General features: G+C 40.0%; 1 protein-coding gene across 1 annotated transcript in view; it reads left to right on the top strand.

Annotated features, from left to right (window-relative positions):
* Positions 1–374: 374 nt before the first annotated feature.
* The window catches only part of LOC128053856 (multidrug resistance-associated protein 1-like), a 95,770-nt gene continuing 74,604 nt past the window's right edge, over positions 375–21,540 (top strand). The window contains exons 1-4 of the mRNA XM_052646323.1: positions 375–437; positions 6,499–6,560; positions 16,783–16,930; positions 17,606–17,748. Coding sequence (XP_052502283.1) covers positions 375–437; positions 6,499–6,560; positions 16,783–16,930; positions 17,606–17,748 — 416 coding nt within the window. The remainder of the gene's footprint in view (positions 438–6,498; positions 6,561–16,782; positions 16,931–17,605; positions 17,749–21,540) is intronic.

Genomic DNA, 21,540 nt, shown 5'->3' with positions numbered 1-21,540 from the left:
CTATAAGGGACAGATATTAACATTCTGTTTGCAAACACATAAATGTCACCCCAGGGAGGAAAGAGCTTTGAGTTTCTATTATAAAGGGACACATTTTGGAGTGAGAATTACTGAGTCCAGTACAAGTTCCCCAAAAGGCAGAGATGTTTTGATTCTAAGGAAGGTCCCACTTCCCAGCGGGCCCCTCCCTCTTTCCAGCCGCCGCCCGGGCGCGGGCGGGGGAGGGCTGGGGAAGGGCTGGGCGACCGCCGACACGCCCGGGCAGGGCGCTCGCGTCCTTCCACCTTACAGACGCCGGATTGACAGTCCCCCAGAAAGAGAGCTGTCAGCCCGGACCTCTCTCCGCTTCCCGTCGCCGGGAGTCCGCGTGGACCATGTTTTCCATCCTGGGGAGATGGGGCGCGAGCGGCTTCTACCAGCGGGTCACCGAGGCGCAGGTAAAGCTCTTTGGTGGCGGTGGGAGAGGCGGGGCGGTTTTCCGGCCAATCTGGGGACCAAGGGAACTGGGGAGAGTTGACTGTGCAGACCCTGAAACGTGAATTGATGTCTTAGATCCCTGTATGCGTAGTAGTCAAACACACACACACACACACACACACACACACAGAGTCTGAAGAGCTAAGATCTGTCCATGGGATGGTGTGAAACTTCACCGAGCAAGATCTCAGTCAAGGTGGCTGCTGGAGGAGGGAAAGAGGCATCTTTGAAGGGATAAGTGGCCCCCCCCTGTAAACAGAAACGAGCATTTGAGAAAAGAATGAAGGGACCTGACTTCCGCTGCAGGAGTAGAGGGTGGGATGGAATTCTACAACCAGTGGTAGAGCCCAATAAAACCACAGGAAGGGACCCGGGATAAATAAACTGTCAACTGACATGGTATTGCGAACCCGAGGCCTGGGGCAAATCCAGAAACTGCGGCCATTTGACTGTGCCTTGCTCCCCCGGCACCCTATCCCTACCGCCACGCTGTGGTAACAGGTGCGTCTTCTACAGTGGAACTCATGTGCCGTGAATTCTGCTGTTGTATGCCGGCACGTGTACTAAGCCGCTTCAGTCGTGTCCTCTGACCCTTTGAGACCCCGTAGACTGTAAACTGCCAGGCTCCTCTGTCCATGGAATTCTCCAGGCAAGAACACTGGAGTGGGTTGCCATTTCCTTCTCCAAGGGAGCTTCCCAACCCAGGGATGGAACCCACCTCTCTTGCATCTCCTACATTGGCAGGCTGATTCTTTACCACTAGCCCCACCTGGGAAGTCCGATTTCCTAAAAATATCTTACTTGTTTTACTTCTCATCACTACACAAGATAGGTCTTAGAAATCGGCTTAATACACTTAGATCTGTAGTACTTAAAAAAGCAAGATAGAAAATTTCAGATTCAGAGGATCTTGTTCTCATCCTGGCTTTTGTTAGTAACTTAAAGTGTCAAATAAGTAAGACAGTCTATTAATTACATATGAAACTATATATTTCTTTAAAAGTAGGACAAATTATATGTACTCTTTTTGAATCTATAAAGTATAGGTAGTGAATAAGTCTCTTAAAATGTGCAAGAGCTCCACTAGGACAATATACCTTTCGTGTTTTTTTTTGTTTGTTTGTTTTTTTAACTTGAGACATGTCAGGCTTAATCAGCCAAACTGGTTTAACATCATCAGTCTAACCTCAGAGGTGGCCAAAGGCAGTGAATTACAAACAGGTGTGGTGGGAAATTATAAACTCAATTTCTTCACTCCAAATTCAACTGAACTCTTCCTTTAAGATTCCAACTACGTTTATTTCCTTGGCTATTCAGTTCAGTTCAGTCGCTCAGTCCTGTCCAACTCTTTGTGACCCCATGAACTGCAGCATGCCAGGCCTCCCTGTCTATCACCAACTCCCGGAGTTTACCCAAACTCATGTCCATTGAGTCGGTGATGCCATCTAACCATCTCATCCTCTGTCGTCCCCTTCTCTTCCTGCCTTCAATCTTTCCCACCATCAGGGGCTTTTCAAATGAGTCAGGTCTTCGCATCAGGTGTTACTCAATGTCAGTCGCTTTTTGGACCAAGAATCCATTTAGAAAAGATTGAAAATACTAATTTAAATAGCATTTTCTGTTTGTTACTTCTATGACACCAAGTTTTTTTTTTTGTTTTTTTAAGTTGATGGCTTTCAGGCATGTTGAAAACCTTGTATGGTTATATTTTACTACTTAGACTATATTTTTGGCATAGTAGAACTCAGATAAAAATCCCAGCCTAACCTATAAGCCAAGAACATGACTTTCTGATTGAGTTTCTAGGGCTGGCATAGTGAGGTATAAATAGAAAATCTCTTAAAAATTTTATTGGTTGTGATTAGCATTAATTCATTCACATATTTATTCATGTAAAACATTTTATGAGCTGGACCCTGGAAATATTAAATATTAAAGAGCAGAGACATTACTTTGCTAACAAAGGTCCATCTAGTCACAGCTATGGTTTTTCAAGTAGTCATGCATGGATGTGAGAGTTGGACTATAAAGAAAGCTGAGCACTGAAGAATTGATGCTTTTGAACTGTGGTGTTGGAGAAGACTCTTGAGAGTCCCTTGGACTGCAAGGAGATCCAACCAGTCCATCCTAAAGGAAATCAGACCTGAATATTCATTGGAAGGACTGATGTTGAAGCTGAAACTCCAATACTTTGGTCACCTGATGCGAAGAACTGACTCATTGGAAAAGACACTGATGCTGGGAAAGATTGAAGGCGGGAAGAGAAGGGGATGACAGAGGATGAGATGGTTGGATGGCATCACTGACTCAATGAACATGAGTAAACTCCGGGAATTGATGATGGACAGGGAGGCCTGGAGTGCTGCAGTCCATGGGATTGCAAGGAGTCAGACATGACTGAGCGACTGAACTGAACTGAAACATAGTATTTTCTACCCTCCAGAGAAGATAAGTTTGGAAGGAAAAAGTACCTGCAGGCAAATTATTGGATAGTCAGATAAGAGTGAGGGTAAGTTCAGGGAGGACAAGTCTGAAGAGCCTTTACATCTCATGTAAGGAATTTGTTGAGTTTGCTTTGGTAACACAGAACAAGAAATTGAGACTTGGAGGTAGGGATGGGAGGAGAGGAATCACTAATGGTAATACATCCTCCAGACGATTCAAGCACAAGGAAGATTTAGCCAGCAGAAGTGAAGTACAAGGAAATGGACAAGAAGAAAGGGGTTGCTAAGTAGCAGCAGACAGTAACAGCACGTAACAGGTAGAGCTGAGGGCGTAGAATTATGACCTGAAGATAGAATGAACTTACTGGGTTCATTCTAGATGTTGCTTTGCAGCAATATGTTGACAATACACTCAGTGAGACCCATGCTATGAATTCAGTAATTATTTACTGAGAAGCCATGTGTATCTTCTTGGTACTTGGTAAGATTTAATTGCCTCTACTAGATATTTTGCCTGCCTGATATTTCTTCTGGAAGGTAAATATGCTTGGAATTCACTGTAATAACTTCAGTATAAGATGCCTGGCCTTCATCTAATGAGGCAGTTTATTTACCAGAGAACTCAAAGAATCTTGTATAAGATGCTTTCACATGAAAAATGGACCTAGAGCAGATGTCAAATACCCAGTCCTTGGCCTGCTAAAGTAACCTTGTCTACTAGCCCTGCAAGACTTTTGCCCTGAAAAGTTGTTATTTAGCTGATGTTTCCCTGGCCCAGCTGGATCATGGCCTCAATTGGGTTAGCTTGGCCAATCTCTGCTGAGCTCTTTCAGACATGTACTGTCAGCTGGAGAGTTGGCTGGTGGCTGGATAATGTAGGACCAATGTCCTCGTATGTTGGGCAGTCTTCAAGCTGTTGGTCAGGATGATGGGCTGTCAGATGAGAACCTTGTTTCTACTCCATGTGGTCTATCCATGTAGCCTCCCTTCAGGAGGCTAGCTTGGGCTCAGTCACATGGTGCACTCAGGGTTCCATGCATAGCAAGACTTTTGAAGTTAAGAGTTGGAGTTCTCTTAACATCACTCCTGTTGCATTCTCATAATCAAAATAAGAAACAATGCTAGCCCAGATTCAAGGAGTGGGAAATAGAATCAGTCTCTGGATGGGAAAAGCTGCAAAGTATTTGCAGCCATTTGCAGTTGGGCACGGAAATATGTGTATTTTTGATGTGAATATGATCTTCACATTGGTGGCCAATTACCAAATTGGCAACTCCCTATAAAATAAAATGTGACCACTGAGTTAATCAGAGTTTTCACACATTTTCCTCACTGATATATGTACTAATTTTCCAAATAATGTGTTTGATAGCAAGATTTATGACAACATCATAGTTCAACCACGTGTTTGCGTGGTTGTTTTGGGCCACTGTGTGATAAATGTTTTACATTTGTTACAGCATTTATTTCTTGAAACAACAGTGTAAGGATATATAGCAATTTGTTAAAATACAGTTGACCCTTGAATAACACAGAGGTTAAAGGTGTCAAATCTCCTCAAACTAAAAAATCTGCCTGTAATTTATAGTCAGCCTTTCATGTATGTGGGATTCCCAGGTGTCTCAGTAGTAAAGAATTCGTCTGCCAATGCAAGAGACACAGGAGATGCAGGTTTGGTCCCTAGGTCAGGAAGTTCCCCTGGATAAAGAAATGTCAACCCACTTCAGTATTCTTGCCAGGGAAGTCCCATGGACAGAGGAGCCTAGAGGGCTACAGTCCGTGGCATTGCAAAGAACTGGACACGATTGAGCACACACACATTCTCATTCCATATATGTGTTTCCTCCGTATCTGAAACTCCTCATCCATGGGTTCAACCAATCCATGATTGTGTGGTACGAAAAAAAGTCCAAATATAAGTGGACCCATGCAGTTCAAACCCATGTTCTTTAAGGGTCAACTATATATTTATGTATATATATAGTTGTTGTTTAGTCGATAAGTTGTATCTGACTCTTTGCGATCTCATGGACTATAGCCTGCCAGGCTCCTCTGTCCATGGGATTTTCCAAGCAAGAATGCTGGAGTGGGTTGCCATTTCCTTCTTCATAAACACACACACACACACACACACACACACACACACACATGCAATGATTTATAGTGTATCATTTGCTATAACTCAGAGAACAGATTTGAAGTATTATGCTTTCTCATCTTTAATCAGAATATTTTGCTGTGAAAAATGAAAATCTCTCAGTCGTCTCCCACATTTTGCAACCCCATGGACTGTAGCCTGCCAGGTTCCTCTGTCCATGGCATTCTCCAGGCAAGAATACTGGAGTGGGTACCCGTTCCCTTCTCCAGGGGATCTTTCCAACCCAGGGATCGGATCCAGGTCTCCAACATTGCAGATGGATTCTTTACTGTCTGAGCCAACAGGGAAGCCCAAGAATACTGGAGTGAGTAGCCTATCTCTTCTCCAGTGGATCTTCCCAACCCAGGAATCAAACTGGGGTCTCCTGCATTGCAGGCGGATTCTTTAGTCGCTAAGTCTTCTCTAACTTTTTGTGACCCCATGGACTGTAGCCCACCAGGCTCCTCTGTCCATGGGATTTCCCAGGCAAGGATACTGGAGTAGGTTGCCATTTCCTACTCCAAGAATATTTTGCTGTTCAGGATGAAATATTGTTTCATTCTTTTAGAATAAGAATTATTTTTTAACACGATAAACAGTTTGTGAATATGAAATCAGAACTGGATTAGAGAGGATTAATGCAAAATTGTTAAATATGAGACTGTTTCTAACAGTGAAATTTAATTTTGTGGTTAGTTTAACTTTGTAAAAATAGAGATTGATGCTGACCTTAGAAAATGTAAGATTATTGCCTTTGAGACCTTCTCTTTTAAACCCCTCTTCTTTTGGTCAAATTTATCAGGTCAATGGAAAGAGTATTATGGAAATACTATAACCTTCCCAAATAATATATAATTGTGATAATATATAATTATGTATGTGTATATACATTTATATAAATTATGTAATTAAGCATTTACACAGAAGTGAGTAAACCAAATGCCTATTATAGCCTATTGTTTTCCTATTTATCAGAAGAAAGATAAAACTGTTTTTCACTTAGCAATTAAATATTTTAAAGTTAGCTTATATTGTGCATATATGTAAGCCAAATTATGTATTTATATATATGCATGTATATACATACATATATACACAGTCATTTTAGTTTGAGAAGCTATATATATATATACACGTGTGCTGATTCATATGTAGAGAGAGACAGAGAGAAAAAGAAGAAATAATAGGAAATTTAGGAATAGTTTTCCTTTTCTACATGGTTTCTTGCTATGTAAAAGCCATAATATTAGAGAAATCTTTATTTTCCCCTAATGCATTGTCCAAGGATATCTTAATTGTATTAATTAAAGATTATATTACCAACATAGATGAAATATAAATTATTTCATGTTTACTTTCCATTTGCTGACAAAGATATTTCAAATGTAAAATAAAGGCATTTTCTTTGTACACTAGCTGTTATTTATTTATTTATTTTAGAGATGCAGTCCAGAGAAAAGTGCTTCATTCTTCAGTAAGATGACCTATTCCTGGTTTAGTAGGTAAGAATGTTACTAATTTACCTGTAGTGTAACACATTGAGGAAAATTCTGAGTGAAATGACACTTACATGTTATTCCTTTAATCTAAGCGTGTATATTTTTACAAAATAACGTTGCAAAGGTTTTCTTCTCATGTGATTTATTCCAAAAACATCACAAATAGTAACATACAAATTAGGTCCACAGATAAGACTGTTAATACTCCTGCAATATGGCTGCCCATTTATAGTATTTCTATCCCTGTTAGCACTAGGAAGTGAAAATGAACATATACGTATACATATACATACACATATACATGTACATGTATGTATACATATACATAGGGCTTCCCTGGTGGCTCAGTGGTATAGAATCTGCCTGCAGTGCAAGAGACTTGGGTTCAATCCCTGGGTTGGGAAGATCTCCTGGAGGAGGGCATGGAAAGCCACTCCAGTACTTTTGCCTGGAGAATTCCATGGACAGAGGAGCCTGGTGGGCTACAGTCCATGGGGTCACACACAGTTGGACACGTCTGAAACGACTAAGCAGCAGCAGCAGACGTATATATACACATATGTGTTTAATCATCATGTATCTGCTATTTACTTTTACCCACTTTATATATTTTATTTCATGTAATTTTCCCCTATGAGATAGGCATTTACGGAGAGGACATTTGAGGCTCAAGGAAAGGGAAGCCAGGTAGGCTTGATATCCAGGTAGGAGGTACCTAGGTAGGAGGAGCAGACTGACCTGATGTTAGAAGTCAGTTTGAGTTCTCGTTTCAAGCTTTCTTTGTTCTGTTTTGCTATTTCACTTTTTACTGGAAATGCTCTCATTTATACTTATCTATGTAGTGTAGCATTAGTCACTCATTTGTGTCTGACTCTTGTGACCCCATTGACTGTATCTCACCAGGTTCCTCTATCCATAGGATTCTCCAGGCAAGAATATCAGTGGTGGTGGTTTAGTTTCTAAGTCGTGTCCAACTCTTGCGACCCCATGGACTGAGAGCCTACCAGGCTTCTCTGTCCATGGGATTCTCCAGGCAAGAATACTGGAGTGTGTTGCCATTTCCTTCTCCAGGGAATCTTCCCGATCCAGGACTCAAACCCAGGTCTCCTGCACTGCAGCCAGATTCTTTACTGACTGACCGACAAGGGAAACTCAAGAATACTGGAGTGGGTTGGTCAGATGGTAAGGAATCTGCCTACAACGCAGGAGACCTGGACTTGATTCCTGAATCAGGAAATTCTCTGGAGAAGGAAATGGCAAGAATATTGGTGTGGGTTGCCATTTCCTTCTTCAGAGGATTTCCTGACCCAGGGATCAAACCCAGGTCTCCAGCCTTGCAGGCAGATTCCTTACCATCTGAGCCACCTATTCTGCTTTTTGCTGAAAATTTTCTCATTTATACTTATTTATACTCCCATTAAAACACACACACAATCATTTCATAAGGCATATAATGTGGTTTGTCTTACAGAATATTTATAATATGTGATAAGGGCTTTAACACAAGAATTATATCATATTGAATGAGAAGAGTTCATTTTTTCTAATTTTATACATTCAACAACTTTCTTTATGTTTTCTCCTATAACAGAAAATTTATGATAATGTGAAACTAAATGGATCATTCTAACTTAATGCCCCTTGCTCTATAGTTGGTAGAAACAAAATTGCCCAATTTGATCTACAAGTATTCAGTTCAGTTCAGTTCAGTCACTCAGTAGTGTCCCACTCTTTGTGACCCCATGAATCACAGCACGCCAGGCCTCCCTGTCCATCACCAACTCCCGGAGTTCACTCAGACTCACATCCATCGAGTCCGTGATGCCATCCAGCCATCTCATCCTCGGTCGTCCCCTTCTCCTCCTGCCCTCAATCCCTCCCAGCATCAGGGTCTTTTCCAATGAGTCAACTCTTCGCATGAGGTGGCCAAAGTACTGGAGTTTCAGCTTCAGCATCAGTCCTTCCAATGAACACCCAGGACTGATCTCCTTTAGGACAGACTGGTTGGATCTGCTTGCAGTCCAAGGGACTCTCCAGAGTCTTCTCCAACACCACAGTTCAAAAGCATCAGTTCTTCGGCGCTCAGCCTTCTTCACAGTCCAACTCTCACATCCATGCATGACCACTGGAAAAACCATAGCCTTGACTAGATGGACCTTAGTTGGCAAAGTAATGTCTCTGCTTCTGAATATGCGGTCTAGGTTGGTCATAACTTTTCTTCCAAGGAGTAAGCATCTTTTAATTTCATGGCTGCGATCACCATCTGCAGTGATTTTGGAGCCCAAAAAAATAAAGTCTGACACTGTTTCCACTGTTAGGTTAGGCAAAAAGTTCATTTGGATTTTTCTGTACGATAGTATGGAAAAATCCAAATGAACTTTTTGGCTAACCCAGCGTGTTTTTAAGAGTAGATGAATGCTTTAAAAAAAAAAAGTTTTTTGCATGCTAGATGTCCTACATTATGCTAACCTTTAAAAATGCAGAGATAAATGATCTAGAACTTGTCTTCCAGGAATTCATAATAGAATTAAAAAGATTAAAAAGTATACTACCAATTACACAAAAAGGCAGTCTAAGCATGATGGAGAAACACAATTTTCAGAATTGTCATTTAACCAAGTCTGCACAACTGGGAATGTTTCACAAGTGATTAATGCCTTAACCCAACATTTAAAAAGTATAGGACTGAGCCAAAGTGGCATTCCCAGTTGAGCAAACACCATATACACATCATGGAGGCAGGGGAGAACTGACCCTTCCACGTTGGTATGTCAAGAGATCAAGTTGAAAGGACAGATCAGTAAGAGTTCTGTCGGATATTCTGAAGATAGTGAGAAGGCGCTGAAGGATTTTAAACAGAGAGTGACATACGATTTGCACTTCAGAAAATCACCTGATCAATTCTGTGGATATATGTAAGAGATGAAAATGGAGAGAGACTGGTTAGGAGGCTCTTTGAATATCTTGGTAGATTTATGGTTACCACCTGAACCATAGTAATTATAAAGATGATGAACAGGAAGGAATACATTTAAGAGAAAGATTGGAAGAGGAGATTGAAGAACGGGAAAGCGTTGAATAACGTTGGGTTTCTGGGTCAGATAACTGAGAGTTTCAGATATGGTGAAAATTTGTGAATTCAGTTTAGCAAAGTTTTAATTTCTGGTGCCTGACTCATCCCCATTTAAAAAACAAAACAAAACTTACACGTTGGAGATGTAGATCTCGGGCTTGCAGTTGTGGATTTGAGCCTCATTGACTGTAGATCTGTAGTCATGAATGTCATTGAAATCAAGCAGGAGAATCTATTCAACAAACAGTGTATTGGGAATCCTCAGTATTTAAACAGTAAGAGGAGGGAGAGTCTACAAAGGAAGCTAAGTATTCAGAATGTAACAGACAAACCAAAGAAACAGTGTGATTGGAAGGTAGGGAAACTGTCAAAAAAGGAAAAAATGTTAAGTGACCAATAGGACTAAATACTGAAAATTAAAATAAGAAATGAACACTCTCCATTGAATTTGGCAATGTAAAAATTATTGGTGATCTTTGTAAAAGTTGTTGAAGTAGAAAACTGATAGACTTGATAAGCAAATAATTGGGCAGAAGTTGAATTACGATAAAAATTCTGTTATACAAATTTATGAATCACTTAAAGAGGATTGCAGAAATTTTATGACAATATGCTATATTAAATTATGCACTAGAAAAAATAAAGTTTAAATGGAAACTATGTAAGTGTGGACTATTTACAGTTAATGATTTTGGTTTTTCAAATTTGTGTATGTTTAGATATGTTTTTCAAACCTGAGTTCTGTCTCATCCATGAATGGAGAATAAGAGTGATGTCTACACTGGCTTTAAAATATTCAGACTGTCAGTTTTAAGTCACAAGCTAACAGAATTTAAATGATGCAAATAATTTTAAGTACATGTACTTTAAAAACTTTTATTATCAAACTATATGCATTTTGGCAAATGAAAACAATATGCATTTATATTCAATATTACAAACACAATTTTAGGAGGCATGAAGTACGAAGCTGAAATTAAATTTAATATCAAATAAAACAGCAGAATTTAAAATATAGCAACTCAATATCTTAAAGTCTATATTTTAGATCAAACAACCAATAAGCTATAATTTTTGAATATTACATTTATTTTCTGTTTAACTCTCACATGTCAGAACTAGATAGGAAATATTTTCATGGCATGCCATTATCTGAAGCTATCACTGGCATTAAACTAATGTGGTTGCTTATCTGGTGATGAAACAATTGTAGCTGAATCATAGCTATTGTTAAGAGAATGTCTCTTTCAAGACACTGGTTAATTGTGTTCTCAGATCTGTTCTTTGAGTTACAGAATGAAGTCAGAAATTATTTCCTAGGCCAAATTCAAGCTCCCCTAATTATATGAATAATTTGATTAAAATGTCCTCAGATGATGAAAATGATTAGGAAATTATATGCTTATGAGCCTTAATTCCTAAGGCAGTAGCTGTTTAAATCATGTTGATGATTAATAATTATGAAGATTTTATTAGCAAATATAATCTGTCATCAGTGTATAATAATCATGGTCATAGAATGATCCCCTTGACATACATGGAAAAATCTAGTTAAAATTTTTATAGTTCACAATTGAATTATTTTAACTGGGGATACACTAGTCAATCTGTCCTACCTTTTCCTCACATATTAGTAAAATTTGTACATTATCTGACTTTGTCTCATCCTAAAATTTTTATACCAACTAATGCCTTGCCTTTTCCCATTATACAATCACCCCTTTCCAGAAATGTTTAAACAGATGATTAGCAATAATGAGGGCTTCCCTGGTGGCTCAGACAGTAAAGAATCTGCCTGCAATATGGGAGACCCAGAAAGTTATCCCCTGGAGAAGGGAATGGCTACCCACTCCAGTATTCTTGCCTGCAGATTCTCCTGGACAGAGGAGCCTGGTGGGCTGCAGTCCATAGGGTTGCAAAAAAGACATGACTAAAGTGACTCAGCAATATGTGAACCGTGAACTCCCTGATATTCAAGCTGGTTTTAGAAAAGGCAGAGGAACCAGAGATCAAATTGCCAACATCCACTGGATCATGGAAAGAGCAAGAGAGTTCCAGAAAAACATCTATTTCTGCTTTATTGACTATGCCAAAGCCTTTGACTGTGTGTGGATCACAATAAACTGTGGAAAATTCTGAAAGAGATGGGAATACCAGACCACCTGACCTGCCTCTTGAGAAATCTATATGCAGGTCAGGAAGCAACAGTTAGAAATGGACATGGAACAACAGACTGGTTACAAACAGGGAAAGGAGTACGTCTAGGCTGTATATTGTCACCCTGCTAATTTAACTTATATGTAGAGTACATCATGAGAAATGCTGGACTGGAAGAAACACAAGCTGGAATCAAGATTGCTGGGAGAAATAGCAATAACCTCAGATATGCAGATGACACCACCCTTATGGCAGAAAGTGAAGATGAGCTAAAAAGCCTCTTGATGAAAGTGAAAGAGGAGAGTGAAAAAGTTGGCTTAAAGCTCAACATTCAAAAAACGAAGATCATGGCATCTAGTCCCATCACTTCATGGCAAATAGAAGGGGAAACAGTGGAAACAGTGTCAGACTTTATTTTTTTGGGGCTCCCAAATCACTGCAGATGGTGACTGCAGCCTTGAAATTAAAAGACGCTTACTCCTTGGAAGAAAAGTAATGACCAACCTAGATAGTATATTCCAAAGCAGAGACATTACTTTGCTGACTAAGGTCCGTCTAGTCAAGGCTATGGTTTTTCCAGTGGTCATGTATGGATGTGAGAGTTGGACTGTGAAGAAGGCTGAGCGCCGAAGAATGGATGCTTTTGAACTGTGGTGTTGGAGAAGACTCTGGAGAGTCCCTTGGACTGCAAGGAGATCCAACCAGTCCATTCTGAAGGAGATCAACCCTGGGATTTCTTTGGAAGGAATGATGCTAAAGCTGAAGCTCCAGTACTTTGCCACCTCATGCAAAGAGTTGACTCATTGGAAAAGACCCTGATGCTGGGAGGGATTGGGGGCAGGAGGAGAACGGGACGACCGAGGATGAGATGGCTGGATGGCATCACGGACTCGATGGACGTGAGTCTGAGTGAACTCCGGGAGATGGTGACGGACAGGGAGGCCTGGCGTGCTGGGATTCATGGGGTCACAAAGAGTCGGACACGACTGAGCGACTGAACTGAACTGAACTGAAACTGACTTAGCACACACAGCACAGCAATAATGAAATTGACAGTGCTGCCATATATCTAAACTTTCCAAGTATTTCAATTATTACTCATCTGCAAAATGTATATTTCATCTCACCCTGTTAGCCAACTGCCACTGGTTTACTACCATTAATATCCGTTGGATAAGATGTTTATGCACACTTGTTAATGTTAAATACACTCAAGATTCTCTCTAATGTAATAAAAATGAATATACAGTGTAAATATTACATTTAATGACATTGCCTGCCTTTGGGTAAGTAAGTACTGGTGTATATCACATTTAAAAACCTGTGACCAGGCCCTAGAGTTCCTGCTGTTTAACAGCTGATAGAAATGATTGCTCTGTATGCTTTAGAGAGTTGTCCTTTGAGAAAAGTGTATCAGTCTATAAAAAACCAAGATGCTTGTATGTACCTTTATTATTGCTTAAGGACTAAAGTCCACAAGTTTGTAGGATCTGGTGCATTTCATTGTTGGGAGGGTCAGCTATTGGTCCAAGAAGCTTCCCCAAAGCTGCTTTATCAGTTGATTTAAAGAAGCACCACTTCCTCTTCTCCTGGATTCATATGTGTAAAAGTTAGACACAGAAGAGAGCAAAAGAGGTGGAAGAAGCACACACCTGGTAAAAGGAAGTCACTGCTGAGCCCAAGTACACTACAGTCAATTTGGCTTAAGTGTCACTTTTAGATGCTTCTTTATTTGGAGACTCAGCATGAAAGCCAGGGGTCACTTATCCCCATGAACCAAAACTGCTGAGTTTTGCACAGTTCTACCTCAAAATGCTGAGGCAGTAAATGTTATTAAAAATGCTTTTGTGCAAATCAATGCAATCTTATTTTGAAAATGAATATTTATTTTGTGGAATGGGATAGAAGAACTTAATATGACATTAAAGTAGTCTATTGCTTAATATGTTTTTAAAAGTGCACTGCAGAAAAATGTCCAGCATATTGAGCCAACAGAAACATGATTACAAAAGGTCCTTTCTTAGTACATTTAAGCTTTTTTGTTAAATATGAATTGTAATATGATATTAGGTAGTGTGTAATAAAAGTGAAATTGAATCCAGTGGAGACTGGTTACCACGGGATTTAAATCCATTCCAGGGTCAATCAATTCAGATTGTTCAGTAACAATGACAATGAAAGCAGTTTCAATTTGGGGCAGTGTAATATTTTGTTATGGTCACTTGGACTAATATACTTTATAATGAAAAGAACTGAATCTATAGAATCAGAAGGCCCAGGTTTAAATGGAAGTTTAATTTCTCACTGAACAAGTCATGTCATAAGGCTCAAAACGGAGTATATCTGAAACACATGACTTAGGAGTGCTTCACATAACAGAATACTCAAATAATAATAGCTTAAACAGATAGATTTTTTAAAAAAATTTATGTTATTGGGTAATACACCAGTGCTGGCGACAGAATGAACACCAACACTGCAGAGTGGTTTGAATCTTTGTATTTTAACACTTGCTTCTTACAGCTGCTTTATTTTATATCCCTTGCACAACAACCTACAGGGCAAGCTGCCAAGCACTATGATTCAGAGACTATACAGTTTGCAGGCACAGGGCGAGATAACCTTTACCTTGACTTATTTACTGCAGCTAAGACTTTGGTTTGGGGAACTTCCTTATGAACTTAGAATCTGTTTTGTCCCTGGGTCTGTTCCTTTTGAGGAATCAGAGAAACATCCTTGTGTGCAAGAAATGCTTTTTTCCCACGGGAACAAACAGAGGATTCTTAGCTGAACATCTCGTTTGCAAGAATGTTCAGCTCTGGTTGAGAGTCTCGTTTGCAAGCACTTCTCAACCTTCCTTATACCTTGTTCCCTACACACCAGCCTTTATCCTGCTTCTTCTATCCAGGCTTCTTCTTTCTTTCCACCGCATCCTCAGTATTTGGCTATTCACCCATGGTGGCAAAGATGGCTTCTCCATTTCAGACCATCATGTCTTCAGTACAGGGAGGACGGAGGAAAGCTCAGGAAAAGGGAGGCACACATTTTTCTCATTTTGAAGTTTTGTGTCTCCTTTTCTTTTTACTTTTAAAATTTTTGTGAGGCTGGTGGGATCTCAGTTCCCCCACCAGGGGTTGAACCCTGGTCACAGTAGTGAAAGCCTGAAATCCTAACCACTAGGACACCACGGAACTCCCTGTTTTGTCTCATCTTTTGAAATAGAGAGTTCTCTTCAGTAGATTTTTTTAAATAGATTTTTTAGCTTTGAAGTGAAAGTATTAGTTGCGCAGTCATGTCCGACTCTTTATGACCCGATGGATTATAACCTCTGTTCATGGAATTCTCCAGGCAAGAATATTGGAGTTGGTAGCCATTCCCTTTTCTAGGGGATCTTCCCAACCCAGGGATTGAACCCAGATCTCCCACATTGCAGGCAGATTCTTCCATCTGAGCCACAGCCTTAAGTGACTTATTAATGTCAAGCAAATAGTAATGAGATTACAGGGACACGTTACTTTGCTAACAAAGGTCTGTCTAGTCAAGGCTACGGTTTTTCCAGTGGCCATGTATGGATGTGATAGTTGGACTGTAAAGAAAGGTGAGCACCGAAGAATTGATGATTTTGAACATCAATTGGAGAAGAACATCAGTTGGTGTTGGAGAAGACTCTTGAGAGTCCCTTGGACTGTAAGAAGATGCAGCCAGTCCATCCTAAAGGAAATCAGTCCTGAATATTCATTGAAAGAACTGATGTTGAAGCTGAAACTCCAATACTTTGCCCACCTAATGCCAAGAACTGACTCATTGGAAAAGACCTTGATGCTGGGAAAGATTGAAGGTGGGAAGAGAAGGGGATGACAGAGGATGAGATGGTTGGATGGCATCACCAACTCAATGAACATGAGTTTGAGTGAACGCCGGGAGTTGGTGATGGACAGGGAGGCCTGGAGTGCTGCGGTCCAGGGGTCGAAAAGAGTTGGACACGACTGAGCGACTAAACTGAACTGCAGGGACTGATTTAGACCAATAGTTCATAACTCTGTGGTTGGAATATGGACTTACTCTGAGTTTAAGAGATTTTCAACTGAATAAATATCAAATTCTAGTCAGTAGGAAGATGATGAGGAAGAAGGCATGGATGTAAGGTAAATATAAATCATTGTCTGCAACAATATCATCTGGGGTATAACTAGACCATGCGCTTTAGTTTTCCTGGGACAAGCCCAGTTCAGACATATTGTTCTTGCGTAATTACTCACAATGTACTCTGGAGCAAGCGCTTTGAGTGGAGAAATGTGGAAGTACTACCAGACTGACGATATCTTAAGGCTTCAGCTCCAAAACGGCTCTGTGATATTGACTCATGTTCTGTTGGTCAAAGTAAGTCATATTTGACCCGAGACCCAAGTTGATGCGGCAGATAGAGGTCCTCCACTTGGACACTCTGTGAAGTCAAGTGTCAGAGGGTCTATATAGTCCCAGCAGAGGACAGATTCATCTCTATTTTCGCACAAGCTTAAAAATCAAATGTGGGTTTTGGCGTGAATATCTTACTGTCAATATTAGCTATTTAAGTTCCAGTAAGGGAGGTAAGCGGAGAAGGAAATGGCAACCCACTCCAGTGTTCTTGCCTGGAGAATCCCAGGGACGGGGGAGCCTGGTGAGCTATAGTCCGTGGGGTTGCAAACGAGCTGGACATGACTGAAGCAACTAAACAACAGAAAAGGAAACAGAGTAGGTGGGTGTCTCCAATATGAGATGAGTAAATGAAATTAGTGTTTCACTGAGTAATTGGATATCTAAACAGCCCTTTTAAAAGCTACAAAGGATTATTATATATTATTGAACTTCAGGATAGAGTTGTATGATTTTTCAAACACACACTCTAGTGAGTCCAACCTGATCAATAAAATAAATCACGAAGTGAAACGAATGTATGCAGTTTAAACAATTGTTGGTTTTGATGAATTGTTTTCCTTGCTCTTTCATTTTTAGAATAATTATTTTAGGCTATAAGAAACCTTTGGAAAGAGAGGATCTTTTAGATCTTAATGAAAGCGATTCCTCCTATATTGTGTGTCCCATCTTTGAGAAACAGTGGAGGAAGGAAGTTTTAAGGACTCAAGAGAGGCAAAAAGTAAAGGTAACTATTAAATCCTTAGTACTTAACTGCATAACTTGTTCCAAATATGAGATATTATTATTAATATAGAAAATCCCTTAAGTATGTTAAATAACATGTCATTTCCCTAACAATACTAGCTGTTATTAAAGCTAATTTCTGTCATCAAATTATTCAGCATCTCTTTAAAGCTCGGGAGCAACTGTGTTATATGTATATAATTTGGGGCTTCTCACCAGGATCCTTCCTCATCCATTGTAGCAAAGATAGTTTCCATATCTCAGAGCATCATATCTATTGGTCAAAGTAAGTCATGTAGTGGCCAAGGCCAAGACTTATGGGGGGCAAGAGTAGGTTCTTCACATGTAGCATCATGCACACACGCTAGACTTCTCAAAAAGAAAATATAATTTGAAGATAAAAACTGTATTAGTGAACCAGTTTCAAAACTCACAACAGTGATACAAAAAAAATGGTTTGTTTTTCTGTTTATGCCACATGATATGAATAACACCAAGTGGTTTGGCACCATTCTATACCAATAACAGGGACCTTGTTTTCAAGTTTAATTGAACTTATTCCTTTCATGTTGCTTTTTTATCTTTGGTGTACATTACCAATTTTATGATTATATATATTTTATGGATTAGTTCTGTTCTCTTTTCTCATTGTTTTTTGCTTTCTTTAATTATGTAGTCATCTTTTCATAAAGAGGCACACACCAGGAAGCCATCTCTACTCCGGGCATTGTGGAACACTTTTAAGTTTGTCCTGATTAAGGTTGCTTTATTCAAGGTATTGGCTGATGTTTTGTCCTTCACTAGCCCACTCATAATGAAGTAAGTTGCAGTTTTTTTTTTTTTTCCTTTCCCACAAGTACCTCATAAGAAAGCTTACTGTTTCACTTTAAAAATGTACTAAAAAAGAGTGGAGTGAGTTCATATTACAGGTTTTATTTAGGATACAGGCATTCTATTAAGTTTGCTTGTGATATGAATGTGAATTACGATAATATAGTAATTATTGAAACAACCATGTATTAACAGTATTCTAAAATCTTTATATTAATTATCTAATCTAATCTTTACAGCAATCCTACAATGTAGGAAGTAATATTGTACTCACTAGCACAATGTAGAAACAAAGAAATCTCTGTAATTTGCCTAAGACCACACAACTAGAAAATACAAGAGTCACAACACAAATCTAGGAAATCTGGCTTGAGTTTATATGTTTAGGAAATGAAATGACACATACCTTTACTATTATTCCTTGCTGCAACCTTTTTGGAATAGAACTTTATCAACCAAGGTCAGTTCAGTTCAGTTCAGTCTCTCAGTCATGTCCGACTCTTTGCGACCCCATGAATCGCAGCACGCCAGGCCTCCCTGTCCATCACCATCTCCCGGAGTTCACTCAGACTCACGTCCATCGAGTCCGTGATGCCATCCAGCCATCTCATCCTCGGTCGTCCCGTTCTCCTCCTGCCCCCAATCCCTCCCAGCATCAGGGTCTTTTCCAATGAGTCAACTCTTCGCATGAGGTGGCCAAAGTATCATTCCTTCCAAAGTTTCAGCTTTAGCATCATTCCTTCCAAAGAAATCCCAGGGCAGATCTCCTTCAGAATGGACTGGTTGGATCACCTGGCAGTCCAAGGGACTCTCAAGAGTCTTCTCCAACACCACAGTTCAAAAGCATCAATTCTTCGGCGCTCAGCCTTCTTCACAGTCCAACTCTCACATCCATACATGACCACAGGAAAACCATAGCCTTGACTAGACGAACCTTAGTCAACAAAGTAATGTCTCTGCTTTTGAATATTTTGAATATTGCATAGGAACCTGGAATGTCATGTCCATGAATCAAGGCAAATTGGAAATGGTCAAACAAGAGATGGCAAGGGTGAACATCGACATTCTAGGAATCAGCGAACTAAAATGGACTGGAATGGGTGAATTTAACTCAGATGACCATTACGTCTACTACTGCGGGCAGGAATCCCTCAGAAGAAATGGAGTAGCCATCATGGTCAACAAAAGAGTCCAAAATGCAGTACTTGGATGCAATCTCAAAAACGACAGAATGATCTCTGTTTGTCTCCAAGGCAAACCATTCAATATCACAGTTATCCAAGTCTATGCCCCAACCAGTAATGCTGAAGAAACTGAAGTTGAATGGTTTTATGAAGACCTACAAGACCTTTTAGAACTAACACCCAAAAAAGATGTCCTTTTCATTATAGGGGACTGGAATGCAAAAGTAGGAAGTCAAGAAACACCTGGGGTAACAGGCAAATTTGGCCTTGGAATGCAGAATGAAGCAGGGCAAAGACTAATAGAGTTTTGCCAAGAAAATGCACTGGTCATAGCAAACACCTTCTTCCAACAACAAAATAGACTCTACACATGGACATCACCAGATGGTCAACTCCGAAATCAGATTGATTATATTCTTTGCAGCCAAAGATGGAGAAGCTCTATACAGTCAACAAAAATGAGACCAGGAGCTGACTGTGGCTCAGATCATGAACTGCTTATTACCAGATTCAGACTCAAATTGAAGAAAATAGGGAAAACCGCTAGACCATTCAGATATGACTTAAATCAAATCCCTTATGATTATACAGTGGAAGTGAGAAATAGATTTAAGGGCCTAGATCTGATAGACAGAGTGCCTGATGAACTATGGAATGAGGTTCATGACCTTGTACAGGAGACAGGGATCAAGACCATCCCCATGGAAAAGAAATGCAAAAAAGCAAAATGGCTGTCTGGGGAGGCCTTACAAATAGCCAAGGTAATACTATATAAATATATATATGCATGTATTTATGTGCGGGCTTCCTTGGTGGCTCAACTGGTAAAGAATCCACCTGCAGTACAGGAGACCTAAGTTCAATCCCTGGGTTGGGAAGATCTCTTGGAGAAGGTAACGGCTACCCACTCTAGTATTCTAGCCTAGAGAATTCCGTAGACTTTGTAGTCCATGGGGTTGCAAAGAACTGGACACAACTGAGTGACTTTTTGGAATTGAACTTTATCAGCCAAGCAAATAATAATACATAATAATGCATGTATTTATGTATAAATATAGAGAAAATATTTAAGTAATTTCTATTTCTAATAGTGTCCATATGCAAGGATTCATGAGCAGACAGTAAAATTGAGTCTTCGATTATATGTCTCCTTGATTATATGCCTCCAAGGGTATAAGGAAAGATTTTTTTAACAACCAATTATTATAAATTTTTTGTTTTGGATATGTTTTCAATTTGGAGTTTTTAAGAACAATTTAATTCATGAAAATAAAATTAATTCTGAGTTGCCAGATCCCAAATCACATCCAGGTACATATTTAGCCCATATTTATTAAGCACCTACTATATGCCAAACGACTTCCCTGGTGGCTCAGACGGTAAAGCATCTGTCTACAATGAGGGAGACCCAGGTTCGATCCCTGGGTTGGGAAGATCCCTTGGAGAAGGAAATGGCAATCCACTCCAGTACTATTGCCTGGAAAATCCCATGGACAAAGGAACCTGGTAGGCTATAGTCCACGGGGTCGCAAAGAGTCGGACACGACTGAGCAACTTCACGTTCACGTTACATGCCAAACTGTTCTAAGTAGACCATGGGAATTGAGCAAAAATCAAAAATTCCCTGCTCTGATGACACCTAGAAGGGAGAGATAAACAATAAATGAATAAGTATAAATTTTATTAAGAGGTAATTACTGCTAAGGAAAACAGTACAGTGAGGTAGTGGGGCAGAGCACGCTGGTCTGAGGGACTGGAAGTTGCTGTTTTCTGTGAGGTGGTTAGGGAAGACATTGGTTATAATGGTGAAACTTGAACACAGTTCTGAACGAAGTTAGGGAGGAAGCCAAGATACATCTGTTGCAAATAGGAAGAACAAAGAAGGCTAAAGCTATGAGACAGCAGCATGCTTGGTATTTTTGAAGACTCATAGGACCCAAGTGAGTGGAGCAGGGAAGCTGAGAGGAAAAGTGGTAAGATTGAGGTCAGATATATACATGCATATATACCATGTGTAACACAGACAGCTAGTGCGAAGCCACTGTATGGCACAGGGAGCTCGGCTCAGTGCTCTGTGATGAGCTAGAGGGATAGGTTTGGGGGCTGGGAGGGAGGCTCAAGAGGGAGGTTAATAAATGTATACTTATAGCTGATTTGTGATGTTGAAAAGCATAAACTAACACAACATTGTAAAGCAAGTATATTCCAATTAAAAAAAAAATAAAGACATTGTGGGGGCAGGGAGAAAAAAAGATTGAGGACAGAAAGTTTGGGCAGCTAAAAAGATTTTGAAGGGCCTTACAGAATGTGTGTGGGGCTTACCCAGTGTTTCAGCAGTAAAGAATCTGTCTGCAATACAGGAGATGCAGGAGACTCAGGTTCGACTCCTGGGTCAAGAAGATCCCCTGGAATAGGAATTGGCAACCCACTCCAGTATTCTTGCCTGGAGAATTCCATAGACAGAGGAGCCTGGCAGGCTGCAGTCCATGGGGTTGCAAAGAGCTGGACACAACTGAGCAATTCAGCACACATGCAGAGAATGTGATGATACAGGCTTTCATTTCATGTTAGAAAGGAAACCTCTGGAAGATTTTGA

The sequence above is a fragment of the Budorcas taxicolor genome, chromosome 1, assembly GCF_023091745.1.
Source record: "Budorcas taxicolor isolate Tak-1 chromosome 1, Takin1.1, whole genome shotgun sequence".
Classification (NCBI taxonomy): domain Eukaryota; kingdom Metazoa; phylum Chordata; class Mammalia; order Artiodactyla; family Bovidae; genus Budorcas; species Budorcas taxicolor.
Note: the sequence above shows the minus strand (reverse complement) of the source record. Positions and strands in the feature narration are given on the sequence as shown.